This window comes from Ruditapes philippinarum, unplaced genomic scaffold (assembly GCF_026571515.1).
Source record: "Ruditapes philippinarum isolate M1 unplaced genomic scaffold, ASM2657151v2 ctg2233_1_1_1_1, whole genome shotgun sequence".
Lineage (NCBI taxonomy): Eukaryota > Metazoa > Mollusca > Bivalvia > Venerida > Veneridae > Ruditapes > Ruditapes philippinarum.
In genome coordinates this window covers 93,673-116,322 of record NW_026856137.1, presented here as the reverse complement: position 1 = coordinate 116,322, position 22,650 = coordinate 93,673, and the positions used below count along the sequence as shown (strand labels likewise).

Here is a 22,650-nt window from a genome sequence, read left to right as displayed (position 1 = left end):
TTGATTGGTTTATCAATGTAAAATTATTTTTGATTGGTTACTTTTCTGACCTCGCGTTACCTCCCTTGTTAATAGAGCATGCTGGGACGTTAGTGAAATCCCAGGAGTAAATTTGATTGAAAATTTAATAATTTTAGCCAAACCATGTCAAAACGGAAAAAGTCTGCCCCAGTTATAGATTCTGACAGTGACGGCAGTGGTAGTGGCTCTAATCTTGACGAAGTAATAATATTGTAAAATGACATTCAGTCAAATACACAGTCATTTTATAAATAATTTGCTCTTTTAAAAAGTTCACGAAACGGTTACAGTGCACATGAGCCAGATTTAAATATAAGCAGTTCAATAAATGTTCTAAAAACAGTATGAATACCTCCCACCTCAAATAAAATGAAATTAGTCGGAGAAATACCAAATAAAAATAAAGTCTTGCCATACCCCACCCACTCCACAAATGCTATAAAAATGAACATGTTGCAAATCTATTTTAAATTTCATGTTTCTAATTTGCAAGAATTATCTTCCACTATGAGAGAGAAAATGCATCATATTTTTAAAAAAATATCTGCAGCACATTGAATATTTTATGACAAAATAATATACATGTTATTGAAACTACTTTTTTTGTCTTATTATTTGTATGGCACTGCTATAAATACAAATGTTGACTCCAATTTCAAATGAATTACCACCTAAATGTAATTTTGATTCAGATTATAAAGAAAGAATTCAATATTAGAATATGCTTTCATTTGAAAAATACTAAGATTGGAACAATATATAAAATTTACATTTTCCCTACTTTTACATAGTTTGATCATATATATTTTGAAATATAATCTGGTGAAAAATTGGATGTTTAAAAATATCGCAAGTTTCGTCTTAACAAACATTGTTGACATTTGTTTAAAACATTATGAGTTCACTTAACAGGACAAATTTTCACAAAATTAAAGGTATCTTTCATTTATCATTCTACATTTACATCTGGACGACAAAAAATATTTTGTCCCAGGTTAAACATATGATATATTACAGAATTTTTCTATTTGAAAGACCATGTATAAAACACTTAACTATGTGACATTATTATACGATTATTTTCAAATGTAGATCTACAAGCATAAATAATGAAAAAATATTAAAAAAATTGTTTAAATAGTAATCTTATGTTCGTTATTAAAAAAAATATTAAATAGTACACTTAAACCAAAATTTAAGAAACAAATGTACATTTCGTAGTCGAAAAGTTCAAATTGCGAAATCGAAAAGTTCAAATTGCGAAATGGAGTCCATTTCGCATTCTATTACTACCGCTATTTGTATGGCAAAACACTGCTCTTCAACATACAAATAGTTTCAATTCTATGTCATACAACTTGATCATAAATGAATTGCACTAAAGTTAATTTTTTGCATTCAAGAATTATTAAAGAAAGAATCTCAATATTGTAGAATATTTAAATATTGGCTTTTTCATTTGAAAAATACTTAATAGCATCTGGGACACAATATATACAATTTACATTTGTTACCCTAAGCATTTTACACTGCTAGTTTTATATACTATATTTTTGAATGATCCAAGCATTCTGTGTTGAAGAAATTTGATGTTTAAAAATATCCAACTGTTTTCTTTCTTAACAAACATTTGTTGAGACTTTGTGATATACACAGTTAAATAGAGTTCACTTTAAGACAGGGACAAATTTAGGGCATCTGACAATATATTAAATTATCTTTCATTTATCATTCTGCATTATCACATCACTGATGATATTACATAGAATGTGTATGATAGCAGATACAAGTAGTAAAATTATGATCACAGTTTGCTGAATGTTTGTTTGCTATAAAACAAATTGTCCAATAGTGTCTTATTACAAAAGACAAATTATGAAAACTGAAAGCAATACAATGTATAAATTTACTGTATAAATTTTTTTCAGTTTATAGATTGCTGTTGAAACATATATATTATACTAATAAATTTACTTTTTGAATTATGTCTATTTACCTTAAAATATGCCATTATTAGCCTGTTGAAATATTACGTATTTTGTTTATAAACTTTGTTTAAACTGTTTTTAAGTTAATAGTAACAAATTTTCATTTTCATGTAGTCTTTGAACTCTTTAAATATATTTAAGCGTGCAAATTAATAGATTGTTGGCTTATTATGGTGATTTAAAACATGTTCTTCTAATTTTTGTTCATTATCATTATTCATTTAAGGCATATTGTGCATAGTATTCTAAGATTTCTCATTAAAAACTTTAAATTACGTTACAACCTGAAAGGAATCATTTAAGAAACAATTAAACTGTTGAATAACTTCAATTCGAACCTGAAAGAATCTTTAGACTATGGCATTTTAAGATTCTCGTTTAAAATTCTAATTACAGTAAATAAAGTCATTGCATAGTCATAGTTCTAAACCTTTTTAAAATCTTCAATTATGTTAAACTGAAAAATTCTATAACAAGTTTGAATTATTTCATTGAAATTTTGAAAATAAGTATACTAATTTAATTTAAGAGTAAAAAAAGTCTATGTATGTTGCCTTAACATTCGATATATTGTGAAGTTTTAAATTTATTAAAGTTAATTCTAATATTAAAGTATGAAATATATTTACATGTATGCATTTATAATAGAATAATAAAAATAAATATTTTAAATTCTATTGAAACTATAATTCATAAATTATTCAATTACCAGTTTATTAGAATAATGTTTATATTAATAGGAACTCAAAGCATTGGCCAAGAGAAAGAGGCGGACATCTGAATCTCAGTCTAAGGCAGCTAGCCAATCTAGTGGAGGGAGTGACTCAGAATCCTCATCTGGTAGTGATGGAGAAGTATGTGTCATAACAAGATCATTTTTAACTTTCATACAATGTCTAAGTTATATAGCATATATGCAAAGTAACTTTTGTCATATTAGAATGTTTTCCATTACATTTATAATGAATTTTATACTCATGGTCATATGATCTTTGAACTTTTAACAACTTTATTTAATGCAATAAAAAAGTTTTTTTCTTTACAAATATTATTGGAATTGGAAAAAAAATCAGCAGGCCAGCAGGCTAGGTATTCAATAAATCATAAAAAAATTATACATAATTTGTAAAATATTTGCAATTATTAATGTGAAGCAATGCAAAATAATTTTAAATTTACTTAAATATGGAACACTAATCTTTTAGTGGAGAGGAGACGGGAAGAAAAGTAGAAAGAAAAAGAAAATATCAAAGAAAACACAAAGAAAGACAATGGTAGCTTCATCATCAGACAGTGAAAGTGAGGGAGAAATAAGATCAGAACCCGAAGAAGGTAGGTCATAAGAAAAATTGTATCATATATTATGTACTTTATTGATTTAGAAAATATATATTTATATAAATTACTCTGTTGTGCTAATTTTGCAAAAGAGTAAATTTTTGTCTGCTCAAAATACTTTTAAGTTTTATCTAGAAAATAAGAAGAATTAGACCACTTTGTGAACTAATTTTTCTTTTAATGGATCTAATTGCTCTATGAAGAATTGAGAATGGTAGAGTGGTTTGCACTTGAAGGCTTTTAGAAAAATTATAGGATTTAACTTCGTACAGTGTTGGCACATGACCTCTAAAGACTTGCAGAAATAGTGATTTAAGAAGTAGAAAAATATTGCTGTTTTTGCCGATTTAAACATTTTTCAGTCATAATCACATTTGTATATAAAATGGTGTGAAAAGATAAATTAGATGTTTTAAAATGTATATTGGCAGGTGAAAAGGAGAGATTTTAGCATTTAGTCATTCAAGTGTCTTGTTCAGTATATACCTGAATACGTACCATATTTAGTGTGGTGCTCCAAAAACTTTTGTAAGTCTCAGTCAAATTTATATAATAAAGTATAAAATTGATATAATTATTGCAACAGGAGAGGTTTCTGATTCTGATGATGACTCTGGTGATGAACAGTTTCATGATGGTTTTGATGAGAACCTGATGGGAGATGATGAAGATAAACAAAGACTAGAGGATATGACGGAGAAAGAAAGAGAGCAGGAACTCTTCCGTCGTATGGAGAGAAGATCTCTACTTCAAACTAGGTATGTCATATAGCTCTGTAATAAGCTGCCAGTAGAAATTGCTGCTAAATCATGATAAATAAAATGCTTTTAACATCCGATGCCATAAATTCCTCCCTGTAATTAAGTCAACACCATTACTGTTTATGTCGCAAAGTCTTGTCAATGTTTGTTAAGAAGAAAAACAATTGGATATTTTATAACATCAAAGTAAATTTTTATGTATCTGTCAAATTTCTTCCAACTTACGAAAGGAAAGAGTGTATCAAACTAGCAAGTTGTGAAAATGTTAAGGGCATGGCCACCCATCCATACCACTCAAGAGCACTTTATTACCAGCTACTTATATATTTTCACGCTGCATTTAAATTTCTCAAGAGCCTGGGCATACTTGCATTGAACCACTTTTTTCAGTATTTATCATAAAATAGTTGTAAGATTTAAATGATTGTTATTGATCAATTTTATTGAGGAAATAGTCCTTAAAACTAGTGTAATGTATCTGTTAGTTTTTTTGAAAAAAAGAGCTGTTTACACTCGACTCTTTAAAGTAGTATGTATTTAATCATAAAGCAAAGGATATATCATTACAGATGTTTTAATATACATTGTAGTAATATTATTATACATGTTAGCAACTTATCTTGAATCTTAATGTATTTTAATGAAATTTGATGAAAATAATCAATTGTTCTGAAATTTAGTGAATGGATGTCACATGGTAGTACTTCTTTATTTCAATTATTTAATTTGCGTAAGTTTCAAAGAGCTAATTTATATATTTTTGGCTATATATATGATGTTGTTTTTAAATATCTGATTATTGTCCTATAATTTTTGTAGCAACTGTTGATTTTCTTTCAAGATTTGAAATAGAGAGAAAATTAAAACATGCCAAAAAGCTTGAACAGAAGAAGAAGAAAGAGAAAGGGGGTGAAGCCTCTGGACCAAAGGGTGTCGTTGGAATGGTAGCTAGCAAACGTAGTCAGGAAAGAAGAAAAGATTTAGAATCAAAGAAAGACAATAAAAAATTGACGGCTATGCAGGAATTAAAAGCAAGGAGAGAAGAGAAGAAATACAGAGGTAGTTGCTTCCTTTGAATATATTTACTAGATTGAAAATATGTTAGACAAGATAATAATAAATTGAGTTTGCTTAGACCTATTGACACCAAATTTAGTATGTGGGAAGCAACTTTGGATTGTTACCCAGGTGTCTGTGAATAAGGTCAAAGTCACTGTTGCCTAAAAAAAAGAAATTCAGTTTTTTTTCATAATATTTTGAGTTTGCTTTGACCTATTGACACCAAACCTGCTGTATGGGTAGCTTATATTAAGATGCAGTTTGGGATTGCTATTTAGATATCTGGGAGCAAGGTCAAGGTCACTTGCTTACAGCAGAATTTTCAGCTTCTACTCAATAACTTCAGTACACTTTGACCTTTAATACTTAACTTGGCATGTGTGTAGAGAACATGAAAATACAGCCTTACATTGCTACTCAGTTATCTTGTATCTTTTTATTTTGAACTGTTAAAACTAACTTTCTGTGTTGGTACAAATAACACCATCATTTTTACTTCCCTTCCATATTTCATTCCAAATTCCTGTCACATCAATACTTTGGTTTACCTGGTTTTTGTCGCATTGCAGTGCTTCTCGTTTATAACTTCTTTATTTCTTAATGTGTCTACTACAAACTTTATATATATGTTTCTTATTGTCATTCAAGTCATTTGGGAGAAGGTTCAATACTCTACCTTGACTATTTCCAGAATTAAATCCCCCTTGAATTTAGATTTTTTCTAGAAATTATTATTTTTTACTTAAACTTCTTCATGTCATATAGCATTTACTTCAAACTCCCACATCTAAATAATATGACAAGGGGTGTAAATGTAGTGTCCATATTTCCAGAATGATCTCCTTCTTAAATTTCCTTTCTTATTTTTTCATGAATTTACTTCAAATTTAAAATATACATTCATTATCAACACCTTTATCACATGTGATTAGATTTATAAGTCATGGGTTTCCATGATTATTTTCATTTGAACTTGAAATTTATTTGATTTTTTTTTTAATTTTCTTCTTTGTTACTGTAAATGGTATATTTGAAAAACATATTTTTTCACTTTTCTTCTTTGTGATTATGAATGGTATTTTCATTAAACTTAAGATAATTGTTCTTTGTTACACTTGCATCATGAATGACAAAGTTCATAAGTCTAGCATCTTTATTTCAAGAGTTATCTCCTCTTTAGTTTAAGACTTTTGCTTTAGAAAAATATTATATCCTGGTAACTACCAGTGTTGTTTAAAGATTTACCCTCAGTCCATCTGTCTGTCAATTCCTAAAACTGTTTTCTATGATCACTTTTAAAGAACTTGGAACTTTTCTGACAATTTTATTTAAAACAGAGAAAAGTTGAAACATTAGTTTTCATTCTGAGAAAATTGGTTCTTTTGATTTTCTGTTGTATAAATATAATTTCCTTCTAGGCAGGGAAACTTAAAACATTACTATGATACTGACAAACTGAAAACTCTAAAGATTTAAGTTCATTCATATCATTCATTCATTCATTCAATGTTAATAATTGAATGGCCAGTGGCCCTTAAGAATGTTGCTGGGGTTCTAACTGGAAGAGTACTTATAGATTGCTTGCAATACTATGATAATATCTTGTTTACATAGACTAATATAGGGTTTCACATATTTAATCTTTTTATGTATAGTAAATGACTTTGAACTAAGATATTTTGCATGAAGTATTGCCGAGTGCACAATAGTAACATGAATCTTGGCTCAGGAGTCAGAATGGCCCAGCCCCAATGTGATCCAGTAACTTATTTCTACACTAAATAATTATGACCTGTTTTAGCTCTCAGGTGAGCATGATGGTCCTCTTGTTGGATTGTTTTTGCAAGGCATTTAGATTTAATAGTTTTCAAGTTTTACAAGATTAACCATCATTTAGATCAAGATAAACCATTGGAATTTTAGCCATCACCTAAAATGAGCAGTTGTTGTTTGTTGCTATATTAAGTTTATTTAAAAAGGATACTGTATCATTTTCCTCCAATAACAGAAGAACAAAAGCAACAAGAGGAAGATAAGAAAAAGCCACTGAAAGCGAGTGACATTTATTCTGATGATGATGACGATGATGATGATGAAGGTGAAGAAAAGGCAGAGAAACAGAAAGAAGAAGGTGAAAGAGAGAAGGATGATTCTGACTCGGACAGTAGTAGAAGTAGCAGTAGTCGTAGTAGTCGGTCTTCCTATAGGTCAGAGTCATCAGACGACGAGTAAGTTAATACATATGAGTTAGTTTATGTTGTGATACAGAGCGAAATAGATATAATCTGACTGATGCATGTCCATTAGTATTAATATAATGTATTGCTGTAGAAGAAGATTGTAAACTTTTAAATTTTAAAACTTAAAGTGTACTCATTTAAACATTTTAGGCCTATAACCTTTTTCAACTTTTTCAAATTCCTCTTTTTGTCTTGCCATTAGACATTACCCTTTTATTCGAAGTTATAGTAAAGTTTATTATGTTTATTCAGTATATAAAACACTGATTTAATGAGATTATCATATTATTCATACTAGATTGTGTTGTCAAGTAAATTTATTAAAAACCTTTTTTAATAAACATTATTAATTGAGATGAATTAAAAACCTCATTAATTTATTGATCAGCGTGTCTTTTTGCACAGCACCTATTGCTATATCTACATGTAGGTAACAAATTTGTTGAATGTAGAAGCATAGGTTCTTGTGATGTTGCTGAAAGTACATGTATAACAAGTACATGTACATTGTATTGGTATTAGATAAAAGATATTGTAAATAATAATGTTTATTTTTAGGTCAAGATCAAAGTCACGGAAAAGATACACACCTATATCCTCAAAAGATGTTTTATCAAAAATCAGATTGTCTCGAAATAAACTTGAAAGGTAACAACAATTGTGAAAAAACTTGATATTTGATTGATAATTGAATAGTTTTTCTGAAACTCACTTTTTATATGCCCGAAAGAATTTCGGGCATATTATGTTATACCCCCTGGCGTCTGTCCGTCCGTCCGTCCGTCCGTCTGTCCGTCCGTCCGTTAGCAATTTGGTTTCCGGAGCATAACTTAAGTTCCATTCGGCCCATAACATTCAAACTTCATAGGATGATTGCCCATATTGGGTAGAAGACCCCTATTGATTTTGGGGTCACAAGGTCAAAGGTCAAGGTCACTATCACCTTAAAACTGAAAACAGTTTCCGGAGCATAACTTAAGTTTCATTTGGCCCACAACATTCAAACTTCATAGGATGATTGTCCATATTGGGTAGAAGACCCCTATTGATTTTGGGGTCACAAGGTCAAAGGTCAAGGTCACTATCAACTTAAAACTGAAAACAGTTTCCGGAGCATAACTTAAGTTCCATTTGGCCCACAGTGTTCAAACTTCATAGGATGATTGTCCATAGTGGGTAGAAGACCCCTATTGATTTTGGGGTCACAAGGTCAAAGGTCAAGGTCACTATCACCTTAAAACTAAAAACAGTTTCCGGAGCATAACTTAAGTTCCATTTGGCCCACAGTGTTCAAACTTCATAGGATGATTGTCCATAGTGGTTAGAAGACCTCTATTGATTTTGGGGTCAAAAGGTCAAAGGTCAAGGTCACTTTTACCTTTAAACTGTAAACAGTTTCTGGAGCATAACTTCAGTTCCATGTGGCCCACAGTGTTCAAACTTCATAGGATGAATGTCCATATTGGGTCGGAGACCCCTATTGATTTTGAGGTCAAAGGTCAAGGTCTCTATTACCTTAATACTGAAAACAGTTTCCGGAGGATAACTTAAGTTCCATTTGGCCCACAATATTCAAACTTCATAGGATGATTGTCCATATTGGGTAGGAGACCCCTATAGATTTTGTGGTGGCACGGTCAAAGGTCAAGGTCACTATTACTTTTAAAACTGAAAACAGTTTCTGGAGCATAACTAAAAACTGAAAACAGTTTCTGGAGCATAACTTAAGGTCTATTTGGCCCACAATATTCAAACCTCATAGGATGATTGTCCATATTGGGTAGAATACCCCTATGGATTTTTGGGTCACAAGATTAAAGGTCAAGGTCACTATTACTTTATAACTAAAAACTGAAAACTGTTTCTGGAGCATAACTTAAGGTCTATTTGGCCCACAATATTCAAACTTTATAGGATGATTGTCCATATTGGGTAGAATACCCCTATTGATTTTTGGGTCACAAGGTCAAAGGTCAAGCTCACTATTACTTTAAAACTGAAAACAGTTTCTGGAGCATAACTTAATCTATTTGGCCCACAATATTCAAACTTTATAGGAGGATTGCTATTGGAAGGAGTTAATACTTTATTTAATTTATGGAATGTCTTACAAATGCTTCATCCTTTATATAAAAAAAAACACTTTCGGGCATATAATGCTCCGCCTAGCGGTGCTCTTGTTATCAGATGCTGTTTTTTGTGATTATTGCTTTTATTATATGGTATAATTATTAGTAGTGCAATTAAATTTAGAATTTCAGTAAGATATCCTGACAAAAAATTAGAAAGAATTGAATACACAAAAGTTACAGCATGGTTGTGTAGGTCAACTTTTCTTAAAGCTAATGACACTGGAAAGTCTTACTGAGTTATTCCTTGTGGACAGGTTAAAAGGTGTAAAATAAATATACAATACTAGTTTCTTATATACCAGCTCTATCATACAAGGATATCCATACCAATCTTTAAATTTTCTAGACGTTTGCTGATATAAATGTATATTTTTGCAGGTGGTGTCATATGCCATTTTTCAAGGACACTGTTGCCGGTTGTTTTGTACGGATAGGTATAGGAAATCATGATAGTAGGCCTGTATATAGGGTAAGTAATTTCTATATTTGAATTTACTATTGATACTTATATGTATATGTATGTGGTATTCTATAGCCAAGTTGATGAGATTTCAAACTGTTTCAGTTTAGTTCCTGAAATAGGGTGGAAAAATAGTAACATAATTATGTTTACAATGCTTTAGTTGTTAAAATCCCTATTTGTACAGACTACAACCATATAATTCTGTGGTATAGCTTTCTAGCTTGTAGCTAAAATGCTTTGAGAAAAAAAATACGGTCATTTAATAAGAGGTTTTTTCCCTGTACTTGTAATAGTTTTTAGTTTTTGATAACATTGTTACATCATTTTCAGGTGGCAGAAATTGTAGATGTTGTTGAAACAGCCAAAATATATCAATTGGGTAGCACAAGAACAAATAAAGGTTTAAAATTAAGGTAAGATCTTGTACTATATTTTAGAATAATGACATGAAACTGACTGTTTATAGTACAGTAAGAACTCTATTGCTAGCATGTGAGGGTCTTGATCAATCTGATCTGAATCAGGTTCCAAAAGTACACTGTTCTTTTTGAATCTGAGTGTCCCAAAGAAGGAGGACACCTTGACCTGTGATTTTCAACCATCCATCAACGTCAAGCTAAAACATTCTTTGAAGTAAATTAGTATATACTTTCTAATACTGGGAAACCGAATTGCATATGGTATTTTTATGATATCAAAAATTTACAAGTTAACAAAAAATGTAGGTGTCCATGCTTTCTATGTCATTAACATTAAAGTTATGCTTACATACCAAAAATGAAATACTCATATATGCCTTGAAAAGTATATTCAAGAGATGTATAAACAGTTTGTCGTGTGAAGTTCTGTCTACAAATATCAGTAGCATGCCTGACTTCCACTTATGTCTCTATTGTTGTGTTACTTAGGTCACTTGCTCTTTACTTCTGTATGTTTTAATACTGCTAGGGAAGAAGAAGTTTTCAATGTGATAAAGTTGGCTTAAAGAAGATGTATTTTTCCATCATTTTTATCTCAATAATTATCCATTTAACCTAGTAGTGCAGTAAGTCTTTCTGACCAATGAAATACATGTACAATGAGTTTTCTTTTATTTGAAACAGACATGGTGCAGCAGAGCGGGTATACAGATTAGAGTTTGTATCAAATCAAGACTTTACAGAGTCAGAATTTTTCAAATGGAAAGAGGCAGTGATGTTGTGCGGGTCAATTTTACCATCAACAGATGATGTACAGAAAAAACTTAAAGATATCCAGTCAGCTCACCAGTTCAAATTTAAAGATGCAGATATTGAAAAGGTTTGTCTTTAAGTACTCAGTAGTTGCATCGTTGTTAAGGTGCTTGCCTCTCAACCCAGAGCATTTGAGCCTTAAAGTGGTCACTATCAGGTTCCGTCATATAACACCAGTACTGATTAATCCCTAACTAAATCAGTCATTTCAAATTATAATCTGATATTTGTTATGCACAAAGCACTTGACAGTGTTACAGTAAAACTTCAAGTTTTATCACAATGTAGGTAAAATAAATATGTTTAAAATGAATAAGTTTAGCTGTTTGTTTGTGTAAAAATGAAGCTGAATTAGATGTTTCTTCTTTTTTTTCTGTGGAAAACTCTTTGTTGTGTCAAATTAAAGTAAGTTTAGAACTATAGTATTAACTTCTCAGAGTTCTCAGTATGATAACATTTTAAAAAAAATTCTTCATGGAAGTTTTGGAATACAACATTAAAAGACAAATTGTTTTATCCAGGAGATTATTCTCAGTACAAATTTAAGTCTACAGAGTTTGGTTCCCTGAGCTTGAATCAATTGCATGAGACGCATGTTTTTCCATAACTTTTTTTGACTAAATGTCAAATGCTGATGTTTTAACTAAGCATTATTTGGCAGCCAATTGAATAAATTTGTTAGTATTGTCATGGAATCCATTTACACATGTAAATCTTATTTTACATCTAGCTCATATAATATTTATAGTACATGTATATTGTATTGATTTGATTTCAGATTGTAGCGGAAAAACAAAGATTTAAAAAGAATCCTCATAATTATGCTTTGAAGAAAACCGATTTACTCAAACAGAGGGTAAGTGCCTAATGACTTTTCATTATTATATTATGAGAATATGAAACCATCTAGTTAATTAAAGTGATAAAATTCAGTGGAATGTATGGTTAGATATATTTCTGCTACTTTAAAGGCATAAACAAAATGTTGGTATTGATGAAAGAATAAAAAATACTTATTTTATGGAAACAGCCATTTTCTCAAAAAAAGATTTGTAATCATATTTCACTTGATAGCTGAAAAAGTCATAGGCTTATTGAAGAAGTTTTTAATTGATCAAATACACTTGTCTTTTAAAGAACCTCAAGATACTTCAGATCAATTACTTTAAATTGATATATTGAGATATACATTATAACCTTAATCTGCATAGATGGCTTGCAAAGTGTCCAATTATACAGAGCCTTTAAACTAGTGTATTTTAACAGATACTGTGTAAGTGATTAAGTAACCGACATGGAAATATTGGCAAATTTCGTAAATTGAGATTATCACTAAAATTTCCTCTTGCGTAAATATCAACAACCTATCATTAAATTCTACTCTTGCACGATTGGCTAATATTTCCTTAAGCGAAATGTCTGTAATTTTATATTTTGCTCACTTTTCAACACGAGGTTATATCTACTTATAACATATAATATATGTTATACTACAGATAAAGTTTTCAAGTTTAAAAACTGTTGAATCCATATTTATAACATGATGATTCTGTACCAATGATTTTATTGATTTGCCACACAGGAAGAGGCAGTGTTGAAAGGTGATCATGAAATGACCATTAAGTTTCAACAAGAACTTGACAGTTTGGAGGAACGAGCGGAAGATCTCGATAAACAGAGAAGTCAAAGTATCAGTTCTATAAGGTATTAATGCGGATACATGTACTTGTTTTATATTGATCAATGCTCATTTGTTATCTGTTGTTCTTACATAATATATGAAATGTCAAACTTTGCTTCCAAACCCCATTTTGAGGATAGAAACAAATGGTATCTCAAAACTGTATTGGATTTGTAAGGTTTTCAACATATAGTGTAATGGTCGATAAAAAACTAAATTTGACGATAATACAGAATTTATCTATGATTTCAGATTATGTTTTGTATTGTATTTAATGTTGAACTAGAATCAAAATGACCTTAACCACCATTGAATTTGGCAAATACTTCTGGTTTGATTTTGGAATGGTCAATCATTAAATCCAGTACACACCATTAAGGTCCCAACGGTAACACGTTTAAACGGATTCGTTTTGATTTTCATTCGTAAACATTTACAATATTTTTTACCATTTAAAAGAAATAACCATAGTATAGTGTCTTACAAAATTTCTTAATCATTGTCTGTAATCATGGATTTTATCAATTCTAGTGGTTTATTCCAAACTAAAAAACGGAAAATGGGTGTTTACAACCCTCCACACAGCATTAACGTGGAAAAATTGCTCATGACATAATACATTTTTGGTAACAAATGGGGATACAATGCAAAAAATACTGACTCAATCGTGATGAGCCCTGCACATTCTTTATTTGTACATGTATTAAAAATAGCAAGTAAGTCATCATTTGGCAACTCATCTACATGGTGTATAAAGTACATAGAGTTACCACCGTTTAAACAGTATCGTTTCGGTTCTTAGCAATCCTGTAAACGTTTACAAAAAATGTAAACATGGGAGCCTTACACACCATTGAAAATCAAAATTTTATGAAAGACTTTAGTGTTTATATTGAAAAACCAGCATTGTTTGAATGGACATAGACTGACTCTATGCTGGTAGTACTTGTATATTGTTACAGTTGATAGAGTTATAAAAAGATTTCGTTATTTTACAGTTATATTAATCAGCGTAACAGATTACGTAACCAGATTGAGAAGGAAGAAGCTATGAAAAAAGAATTTGAGGACATGAAGGGAGCAGCTGCTGATCCTTTCACTAGACGCCACAGTAGACCTACACTAGTCACAAAAGTAAGCGATCTGTGCAAAGCTAGGTTTTATGCTGAATATTTAAGGAATATGTCCAATATGAACACTAGTGGTATTGGATGAAAATATTTCAAGGATTGTCTCATGTGTTATAGGTTTATGCAAAAAAAAATTTTTTAAAAACTAATTGTGAGAATTTTTGTACTATATGTGTAAAACCATATTCTATGTAATTGTATAATTTTGTCACATAAACCACAGCACAGGAGTGTAATAGAGCCATTTAATGAAAACAATAAATCACTAGTGTAATAACACTTAAACATTATATCATTTGCGTTATATATATAAACATAGTGTTAAAGCGTGCTAATGTTAGCATTATTCTATAGGCGCATCAATGAAAAATGACTCTTTTTAACAGTTTACTATTCTTATTTTATATATGTGATAAATAGAATATTATATAACTATTCTTATTTTATATATGTGACAAATAGAATATTATATTCGTGTAGATTCGATACTAAGTTTATAGAACTTGTGTTGCTTTGTTTTATCAATTTTATTGAACAGGTATAATTAACTTCATTTGCTTACGCTACTGGCTTTGGGAAATTAAGTTTTTCACATTATGTAGTGGGTTTTGATTGTTAACATTTGTGATCACATGAGGCGGCGTTCTATAAAAACACAAAATCTTGACAGATAAAACTGGTCGCTTGATGAAAAGATTGATGACAATAAACTGGCTTATTAGTGGCTGCTGGTCCCATTGAGCAAAAGTCGCTTTATACATTAAAGATATAGAGATAAAATGATCACAGAGGTGGGGGGGGGGGGATTTAAAGTGGTGGCTACAGACAAGTCATTTTATGTATGTGCTTACATAGGCAAGTTGAAGTTAAACTGTATATTTTTTTATACTTCCAGTCACGTGATACAGCTATGACTCAAATAGATGAAGCAAAAAAGAAAGAACTGGAAGAACAGCGGAAGAAACTTGTAGAACAGAATATAGGACAAAATATGGTAAGAATGATACAGTTGATGAATGTTTTATAATAATTATTCTTGCAAACTATTGTTTCTTTAGTTTTGTTCAAGACCCATAACTCCATTGTGACTGAATTATACACCTTTGGCAGTTTTGCATGCAAAATTTATATGTACAAGCACTAAGGTATTCACTTGAAACTTCACAAATGTCTTGAAGCTACTCTCCCATGAATGATGGTATTTGATAACTATCAACAAATATGGTGATGTTATAGCCTGTCCTTGTTGAAATCACAAATAACCATGTGTATATCAGTAGCTTGAAGGCCAGTATTAAAGCCTTCAGTCTGTAAGTTAAGTTTAGCTTTATTGTACTTATTTTGTGAACATACACAATTCCTACATTGTTCAGGCTATGGTACTGTGAATAGCTGAGCAAGCTGATCACTTTGAGGTTCTTGTTATCTACTTGCAGATATAATTCTATATAACAGTGAGGTTTTTAGTTGCACACTGTTTCTTTATTTTTTCAGGCAGCATTAAATAAAGACAAGAAAAATGACTCCATGGTAATGTATAACTATCCTATTGATATATAACCTTATAGCTGCTTTTCAAAAAAGTTACTTTTAACTTATTTTGTTTGAGAATTGTGTCCTTAATACAGGAGATTTAAGTATTTTTAGTGATTTGTTGTCTTGTGCAGTTTCTTAAGACATATTTCATGAAGTATTTCCTAATTTTCATTAAGATTTTATGTATATATCAAAAGTGTATTATAAGTAATTGTCTAGCAATGAACAAAATAAATGTCAGATATTACATATGTTTGTAACAGTTGAATTTTCTTGCTTACAGATGTTTAGTGGTTCAAAATCAGCTGAGAAAAAACTTTCTGAAGATCCATTTGCTGATCACGATTTTGAAATAAAAATTGACATGGATCTCTCGACGACAAGTAAGTGGCTTTATTAAAATGAAAAAAAAATATCCAGACCATGGACAGGATGAACAAAGTGTCAGTTTCTTTGACTTTTAATCACTTGTCCATCTCAGTTAAAAGACTTAGGAATCTTTGAAATGTGTAGGAAAGAGTCCCATCTAATTTAACAAAATACAAGTATTGGTGTAACAACTCGTGTTGTGTTAACTCTAGAATCAAAGCGTGAACGAATTATATGACTTTTACACATTTATATGGAAGTACTCCCTTATGAAAGTTCTTGTAATATTTAAAGATAACAGTATAGGCCCGCTCATAATTAATGCTTGCATACTGTATTGTTCATGCTTTTAATAGGCAGAATTGCTCAAATGTAGTCTCTTTAAATAGTAGAGAGAAATTCATAACTACCTGTAGGAGATATAAATGTAAGCCACAAATTGGTGACAGGGAGTATAGTCATATTTAATGAAAGTTTTTATTTGTTTATTCCAGATACCGCTGTAGTTGTACAAAATCGACCAACACCTCAATTTAAGCCAGGAGCCCCACGACGTTCTCTAAACCTAGATGAATATAAAAAAAAGAAAGGACTTATATAGCATATGTTGAGAGGGCATTGTGAGATTCTTGAGTGGGTTGTGAGCAGGGAGTTAGAATGTGAGAGAGAGAAAGAAATGTGAGGCTGAGTTTTAAGGAGAAAATATTAAAATACTTGAAAACTATTAAGTACATATCCATGCAATTTCATGAAAATCAAGCAGAGTTTACTGTGTTTGGGTCAAATTAGATTTACCAAGACTAAATCTAGAAACTAGCTAGCTTTTCTCTGTCTAATTTAATAAAATAAATGGATAATGATGAAAGCTTGCCAAATGTTTGTGTTAAACTAATGGCTTACACCTTTTATCACCGTGATTATTCTTTGTCTGTCTCATAGATTTCCAATTATATTGTTTATAAATAGTTCAGACATGCTGAGCATAAATATTACAAAAATCTCTGTGAGAAAATCTCTTCACAATGTTGAAATTTAAGATATGTTCTCTTTTGATTTTTTTCCAAAAGCTCAGTTAATTTTTAACACAACGTTGGATTTGAATTACTTTGATAGGCAGTGACTAACTGTTAGCAATGAATCTTGAAAAACTGGTGCCCAAACTGTTGTAATTTTTGAGTTCCTGCTACAATTTTTGTTTCAGTATTTTGTTTTCACATCCATTATGTTTCTGTAGATTAGAACTCAGGTGAGCAAGTACCAGTGTCAGGGGTTATATAGAAATTTTCTGATTTCAAACTCGGATTTCAGGTATTTGATTGGCCAGGAACCGTCACAGAATGTGCACTGACAAATGAAAATCCTGAGATATGAGTCAGATCTCGGAAGAATGTTTCATAACCTTGAGGCCAGGCCATTTTGTCATTGTTAATAACCTCATTTTTGTTACATTTTTACACCAAACATAATGGCATTATCATGGCAGTAGTGTCCATTAATAAACTGTTTTAGGGGGATATATTGTAAATTTATGGGGGGATTGCCTAGTGTGAAACAAATAATGAATGAAAATAAAACATTTTTAGCAATTTTTTGTTTTACATAGGGTGTTGTATGTATATTGTCTTACGGAGTTGAATTTTGCTTATTTTAGTCACAAAAGTTGTTTAGAATTTGAAATAAAAGCATTAACATAATCTTTGATCATTAATCTGTTTTCAGTGTACTTTTAGCATGGGGTTAATTTGATGATCATCAGATGTTACATTGATCATACATTTGAGCCGCGTCACGACAAAACCAACATAATGGCTTTGCGACCAGCATGGATCCAGACCAGCCTGCGCATCCGCGCAGTCTGATCAGGATCCATGCTGTTCGCTTTTCAACTCTATAACAAGTAGAGAAACTGATAGCGAACAGCATGGATCCTGATCAGACTGCGCGGATGCGCAGGCTGGTCTGGATCCATGCTGGTCGCAAACCCACTATGTTGGTTTTGTCGTGACGCGGCTCATTTCTTGAATCTTTAGATATTCAGACATGCTTATATTTTCACATGTTGTCCTCTTATAAAACCAATTCTTGTATATCTACAGTTTATTATTTTATTTAAAGATTAAATAATTAAGGAAAAGCTGTGTTAAAAATGTATAAAGATATATATACATGTATTTTAATTTATGGTTTATACAAATTTATTTTAGTTTAGTTGTGTTTGAAGCTATAAGCTTATTGAAACACTCTTGAATCCATACCTGGAACCAAGCTGTACTAAGCCTAAGGAATGAGCGTAAAGATTCTTGCTCAAGGAAACAACGACTTGCTCCTGAAGGGGTTTAAACCCCCACTGTCAGCAATCCTGAGATCACTTGTCTGATGTGTTATTTTAATTTAAAAAGAATAAAATAGACTACTACCAAAATGATTGCATCAAAGAAATATGCAAATAAGCAAATGGCGCATACACAAAATCATTGCTAAATGGAATGAATTCTACTTATTAAAACAGCAAAGTAATATTTTGGTACAGAACATTTTATTCTGTTTACATACAATATTGATGTTTGTTCAATAACAGAGATATTCTATGTTACAACTCTTTGGAGAATCCACCATAAGATTATGGAAACAATATAATTTATTGTTAGTTATTCTTTTAAAAATATTTCATAAGATATATTTTTATGAATATATGTAAATTGTTTTTTGTGTAAAGTTGAGCATTGTTGTATTTAGTCTGTCTTTGTAATGAAATTCTGAGATGGATATATGTCTCATTTTTAAGGTCAATTGTTTTATTGTATACAGTATTGTCTTTTCAAAACTTTTTACCTTGTTGTAAAAGAAAAAGAAAAAATGCTTTTTTTTGTAACAAAATAAAAATCAAATTCAATATTTCATTTTATTCACACAACGGGTTTCCATTCAAAAAAGTTCTTATATCGCAAATTCTATAACAGTTTTTCAACAAATGTTCTTGGAAATTTAAAACTTATACATGTATAATGAAATGTTTGCTAGGGATAGTTATTTTCAGCCTGAATTCATTTAGTTTTTTTTTTGGTCAACATATTTATACTTTATTTATAGGCTATCTATAGATAGATGTGTACTTTGTATATAGAAATAACGTGACTGTAAATTAAATATATCTATCACATAGGCTACTGAAATCTTTTGATAAAAGTGCTATATGTTTTATTATGATTTTTTTTATAAGACAAGTGTTCTGTCCTGTTTGTAAGTATTTTTTTTTATCATATTTACTGCTGTAGTTAATTTGGTATAGAAATATAGTAAGTCCTATTGTATTGTGATTGTATGTTGATAGTTTAGGTTAACCTTTCACCCTTAATCTACCCAATTTTTATAATGGATTTTGCCTAGTTTTGAATTTAGAACAGTCCATTCAAAAGTTTAAGGGATTTCAATATAAGAATACAAAAGTTGAGATTCCATCAGTATAGAGCTTACTCACACTATACAGTTGTGCTGGCTGGCCTGTATTATGCTGGTGGCAAAAAGGTCTATTACTTTTAGGTTGTAACATTTTGAGGATTAATCTGCTGGAACTGAAGGTGAATAACTTTTGCTACCATTGCCAGTATAGACTTGGCTTGTCACTAGATTAGACCTGGCTTTATACTGTTGGTAGCTTATGTGTTGTATTTTCAATATTGAAATCGCTTAAACATGTAACTGTTCTAAATTTACAGTAGGAAAAATCTATTACACAAATTTAGGTGATTAAAATAATTACTTTATGATTAGTGCCATTAAAGTTCTGTATGAAAGTCTTATACATGTATTTCCTACTCTTGCAATCTCAGATCATTCATCATTTAATTTTCACTATTGGTTTCCATGAAAGTAGCATACCCATAAAATCATTCTAATGTTCATGAAGTTTTTTTTTAATGGAAATAAAGAAAGAAAATTAAGAAAGTCTGTTGAGTTAAACAAATACTTACATATTTTTGGATACAGAACTTGTTATGGATTTTATGTTTTATTGCTTATTGAATAAAATTAATTTAATTTCAATCTGCTTTTCTGTAGGGTAAATGTTTAGTTACTGATTGTAAATATTACAAAAGTTAAGCCCTTAATGTCATATATTGTAATTTGTTATTTCCATTTTGTTTATAACGATGTGTTTCTCAGACCTTTTATTTTTCTTCTTTAATTATTCCCGGTTTAGCAACATCATAGGGGCGTCCATTGCTGGTTGGTAAAGGTCGTTGACTTCAAATCACTTGGCCCTCACCACTGTGGGTACGAATCCCGACAGGGACTTTGGATTGTTGTATGAGAGGAAGCTATCCAGCTAGCTTATGGAACGTCAGTGGTTCTACGCAGATGCCTGATCGTGCCTGAAATAATGCACTGATGGGTACTTGAGGTCCTCCTCCGCCAGTAAAAGCTGGAACGTCGCCATATGACTTATACTGTGCCAATGTAACAGAATCACAGAAACAAACAATAACCAACAGCATAAAAGAACCAAACTTGAGTCATTCAAATCCTTGTAGTATAAAATGTTTCGTCAATTTTGTGTCAGTTTTCGACCTTAAACCTGCTGGAACCAAAATGTTTAGTATCTGTTAAATCTGACCAGTCTCTTAACTGTTGGTAGATGTCTTTGTATTTTGTTATTGAAATCCCTTCATATTTGAATGGACTGTTCCAATGTCTTTGTTGGGCAAATCCATTACACAAATTCAGCAGGCTATAGGGTAACAGAAATTTCTTACTTTTCTGCCAAGAAATTGAAAAGAATACAAACTAATCATATGGTTTATTTATACTGTTAATTGAATTTTACATTGATATAATGCTTGTATGTTATTTAAAACTGAACAACTTTAAACATATTATGTTTGCTTTCCAGTTATTTCATTATATTTTCTTGTTTTGTTTCTAACATAAGCAAAATTCTTCTCTTTATACAAAATTAAATATTTTATGAACAAGCTTTGTTGTTTGTTTTAATTTACCTCCTGTACAACTCTCTACTTACAATGAGTTTAGGGGCGTCCGTGGCTGAGTGGTTAAGGTCGTTGACTTCAAACCAATTGCCACTCACCGCTGTGAGTTGAAATCCCAACAGAGACTATGAATTATTTCATGTAAGGACGCTATCCAGCTAGCTAACTGGACATCGGTGGTTCTACCCAGGTGCCTGTTCGTGCCTGAAATAATGCACGGAATGGCACCTGAGGTCTTCCTCCGCCAGTAAAGCTGGAATGTTGCCAAATGACCTACACTGTGTCAGTGTGAACAAACAAAAAAAAACAATGAGTTTAATTTCTCTTCATTACAACTGTTTTGCTTAAGGGACATTGATTTACCTACATTACAACGGTTAAATTATGCAAGTTTTACTTTTTTCCATTACATCTGTCTATTTTGGTGAGTTTCAAGGGACTCCACTGAGGTTTTTGACATGACAGGACTAGATTTTTTTTTCAAAATTAATGTTCCATTTGATGTAGGTCCAGACTAGTAAGTTTTACACAAAATTTCAAATCATTTGCTCACCCTGGTTTTACATGGATTATTATTTTAAATGTGAAAATGACCCGAAATTGTAGTTTCACAATGCTCAAATCAGGCAAATATAGCACAAAAATAGGGTTTTCAATTTATTTCTTAGTATATTTCTGAATTATCTTTTGCATATCTTTCTGTTTTAAAGTTCACCTAGCTAATCTATGTAAGAAATTCAAATTTTTGTTTTTAGGATTTTTTTTGGACTAAAGTGGTGTTTCTTTAATATTATATACTGTTAAGTAACAATAAGTTTACAAATCTCTAGTTGTGAGTTTAAGTTACCTGCATTAGTACTGTTCAGTTACAATGGATTTAATTTTCCCCAATTAACAATAAGTTTTCCAAAAGTAAACATGTGTATACATATTTCATTGTTTTTTCCCTTTAATTTAAGACTGCAGTCATTCTTAATGTTAATGGTAACATGATCCACAATTAAGACCACCCCACTTACCCACATTTAAGACCACCAGTTTTAGTCCCAATTCATTGTTTTATTTATCGAACCCCACTATTGAGACTACTGATTTTCCAGTCAGTACCTATTCAGATGACAATTTTTTTTGTTATTCATCTGCTTGAATTCTCTAAAACTTGAAACAATGTGTTGAAACTGTCATGATTAGTAGAATATTGTATAAAGGTAAGAAGATAATCTTTAAATTGGTTTAATGTTACCTTCTGCACATTTATTTTGTGACGAATTAATTTCTTAATTAATATGTGAATTATGCTAATGAAACAAGACCTATGAAAATTCAATCTGTACATTAAATATCTTCAGATTAATGTTCTAATTAGGATTAATAAATATTATAACATCAGTTTATAGTAATCTTTAAAGGTTATAATATAATTGTTTCAACATATTCATACATAATAATTCAAATAGAGTTGTCATGAAATAGAAATGCTTTGATAATTAATTATATCCACAATTTAGAACACCCGCAATCGAGACCACTCTTGTGCAGTCCCTTTGGTGATCTTAATTGAGGTTTTTCACTGTATATATAGAACGTAAATGTCATTTTAACCAGTGATGATGAACGACAGCAAGTTGGAATATTGCTTGCTTGCATGCAGTTGTAGCAGTTACACAACTATTTAGAATGAGTAATCGCTGGTATATGAAGCACGATTTTAG

The 22,650-nt window shown here is 30.8% G+C and overlaps 1 protein-coding gene across 1 annotated transcript; it reads left to right on the top strand.

Annotated features, from left to right (window-relative positions):
- The first annotated feature begins 62 nt into the window (after positions 1-62).
- On the top strand, positions 63-20,924 carry LOC132745529 (RNA polymerase-associated protein RTF1 homolog). Its single transcript, XM_060734479.1, has 17 exons — positions 63-222; positions 2,750-2,863; positions 3,215-3,341; positions 3,934-4,105; positions 4,950-5,167; positions 7,176-7,395; positions 7,966-8,055; positions 9,918-10,008; positions 10,333-10,415; positions 11,106-11,301; positions 12,013-12,090; positions 12,817-12,938; positions 13,914-14,049; positions 14,941-15,039; positions 15,540-15,575; positions 15,865-15,964; positions 16,445-20,924. The coding sequence occupies exons 1-17, from the start codon at positions 145-147 to the stop codon at positions 16,549-16,551; spliced, it is 2,067 nt and encodes a 688-aa protein (XP_060590462.1). The 5' UTR covers positions 63-144; the 3' UTR covers positions 16,552-20,924.
- Positions 20,925-22,650: the final 1,726 nt, after the last annotated feature.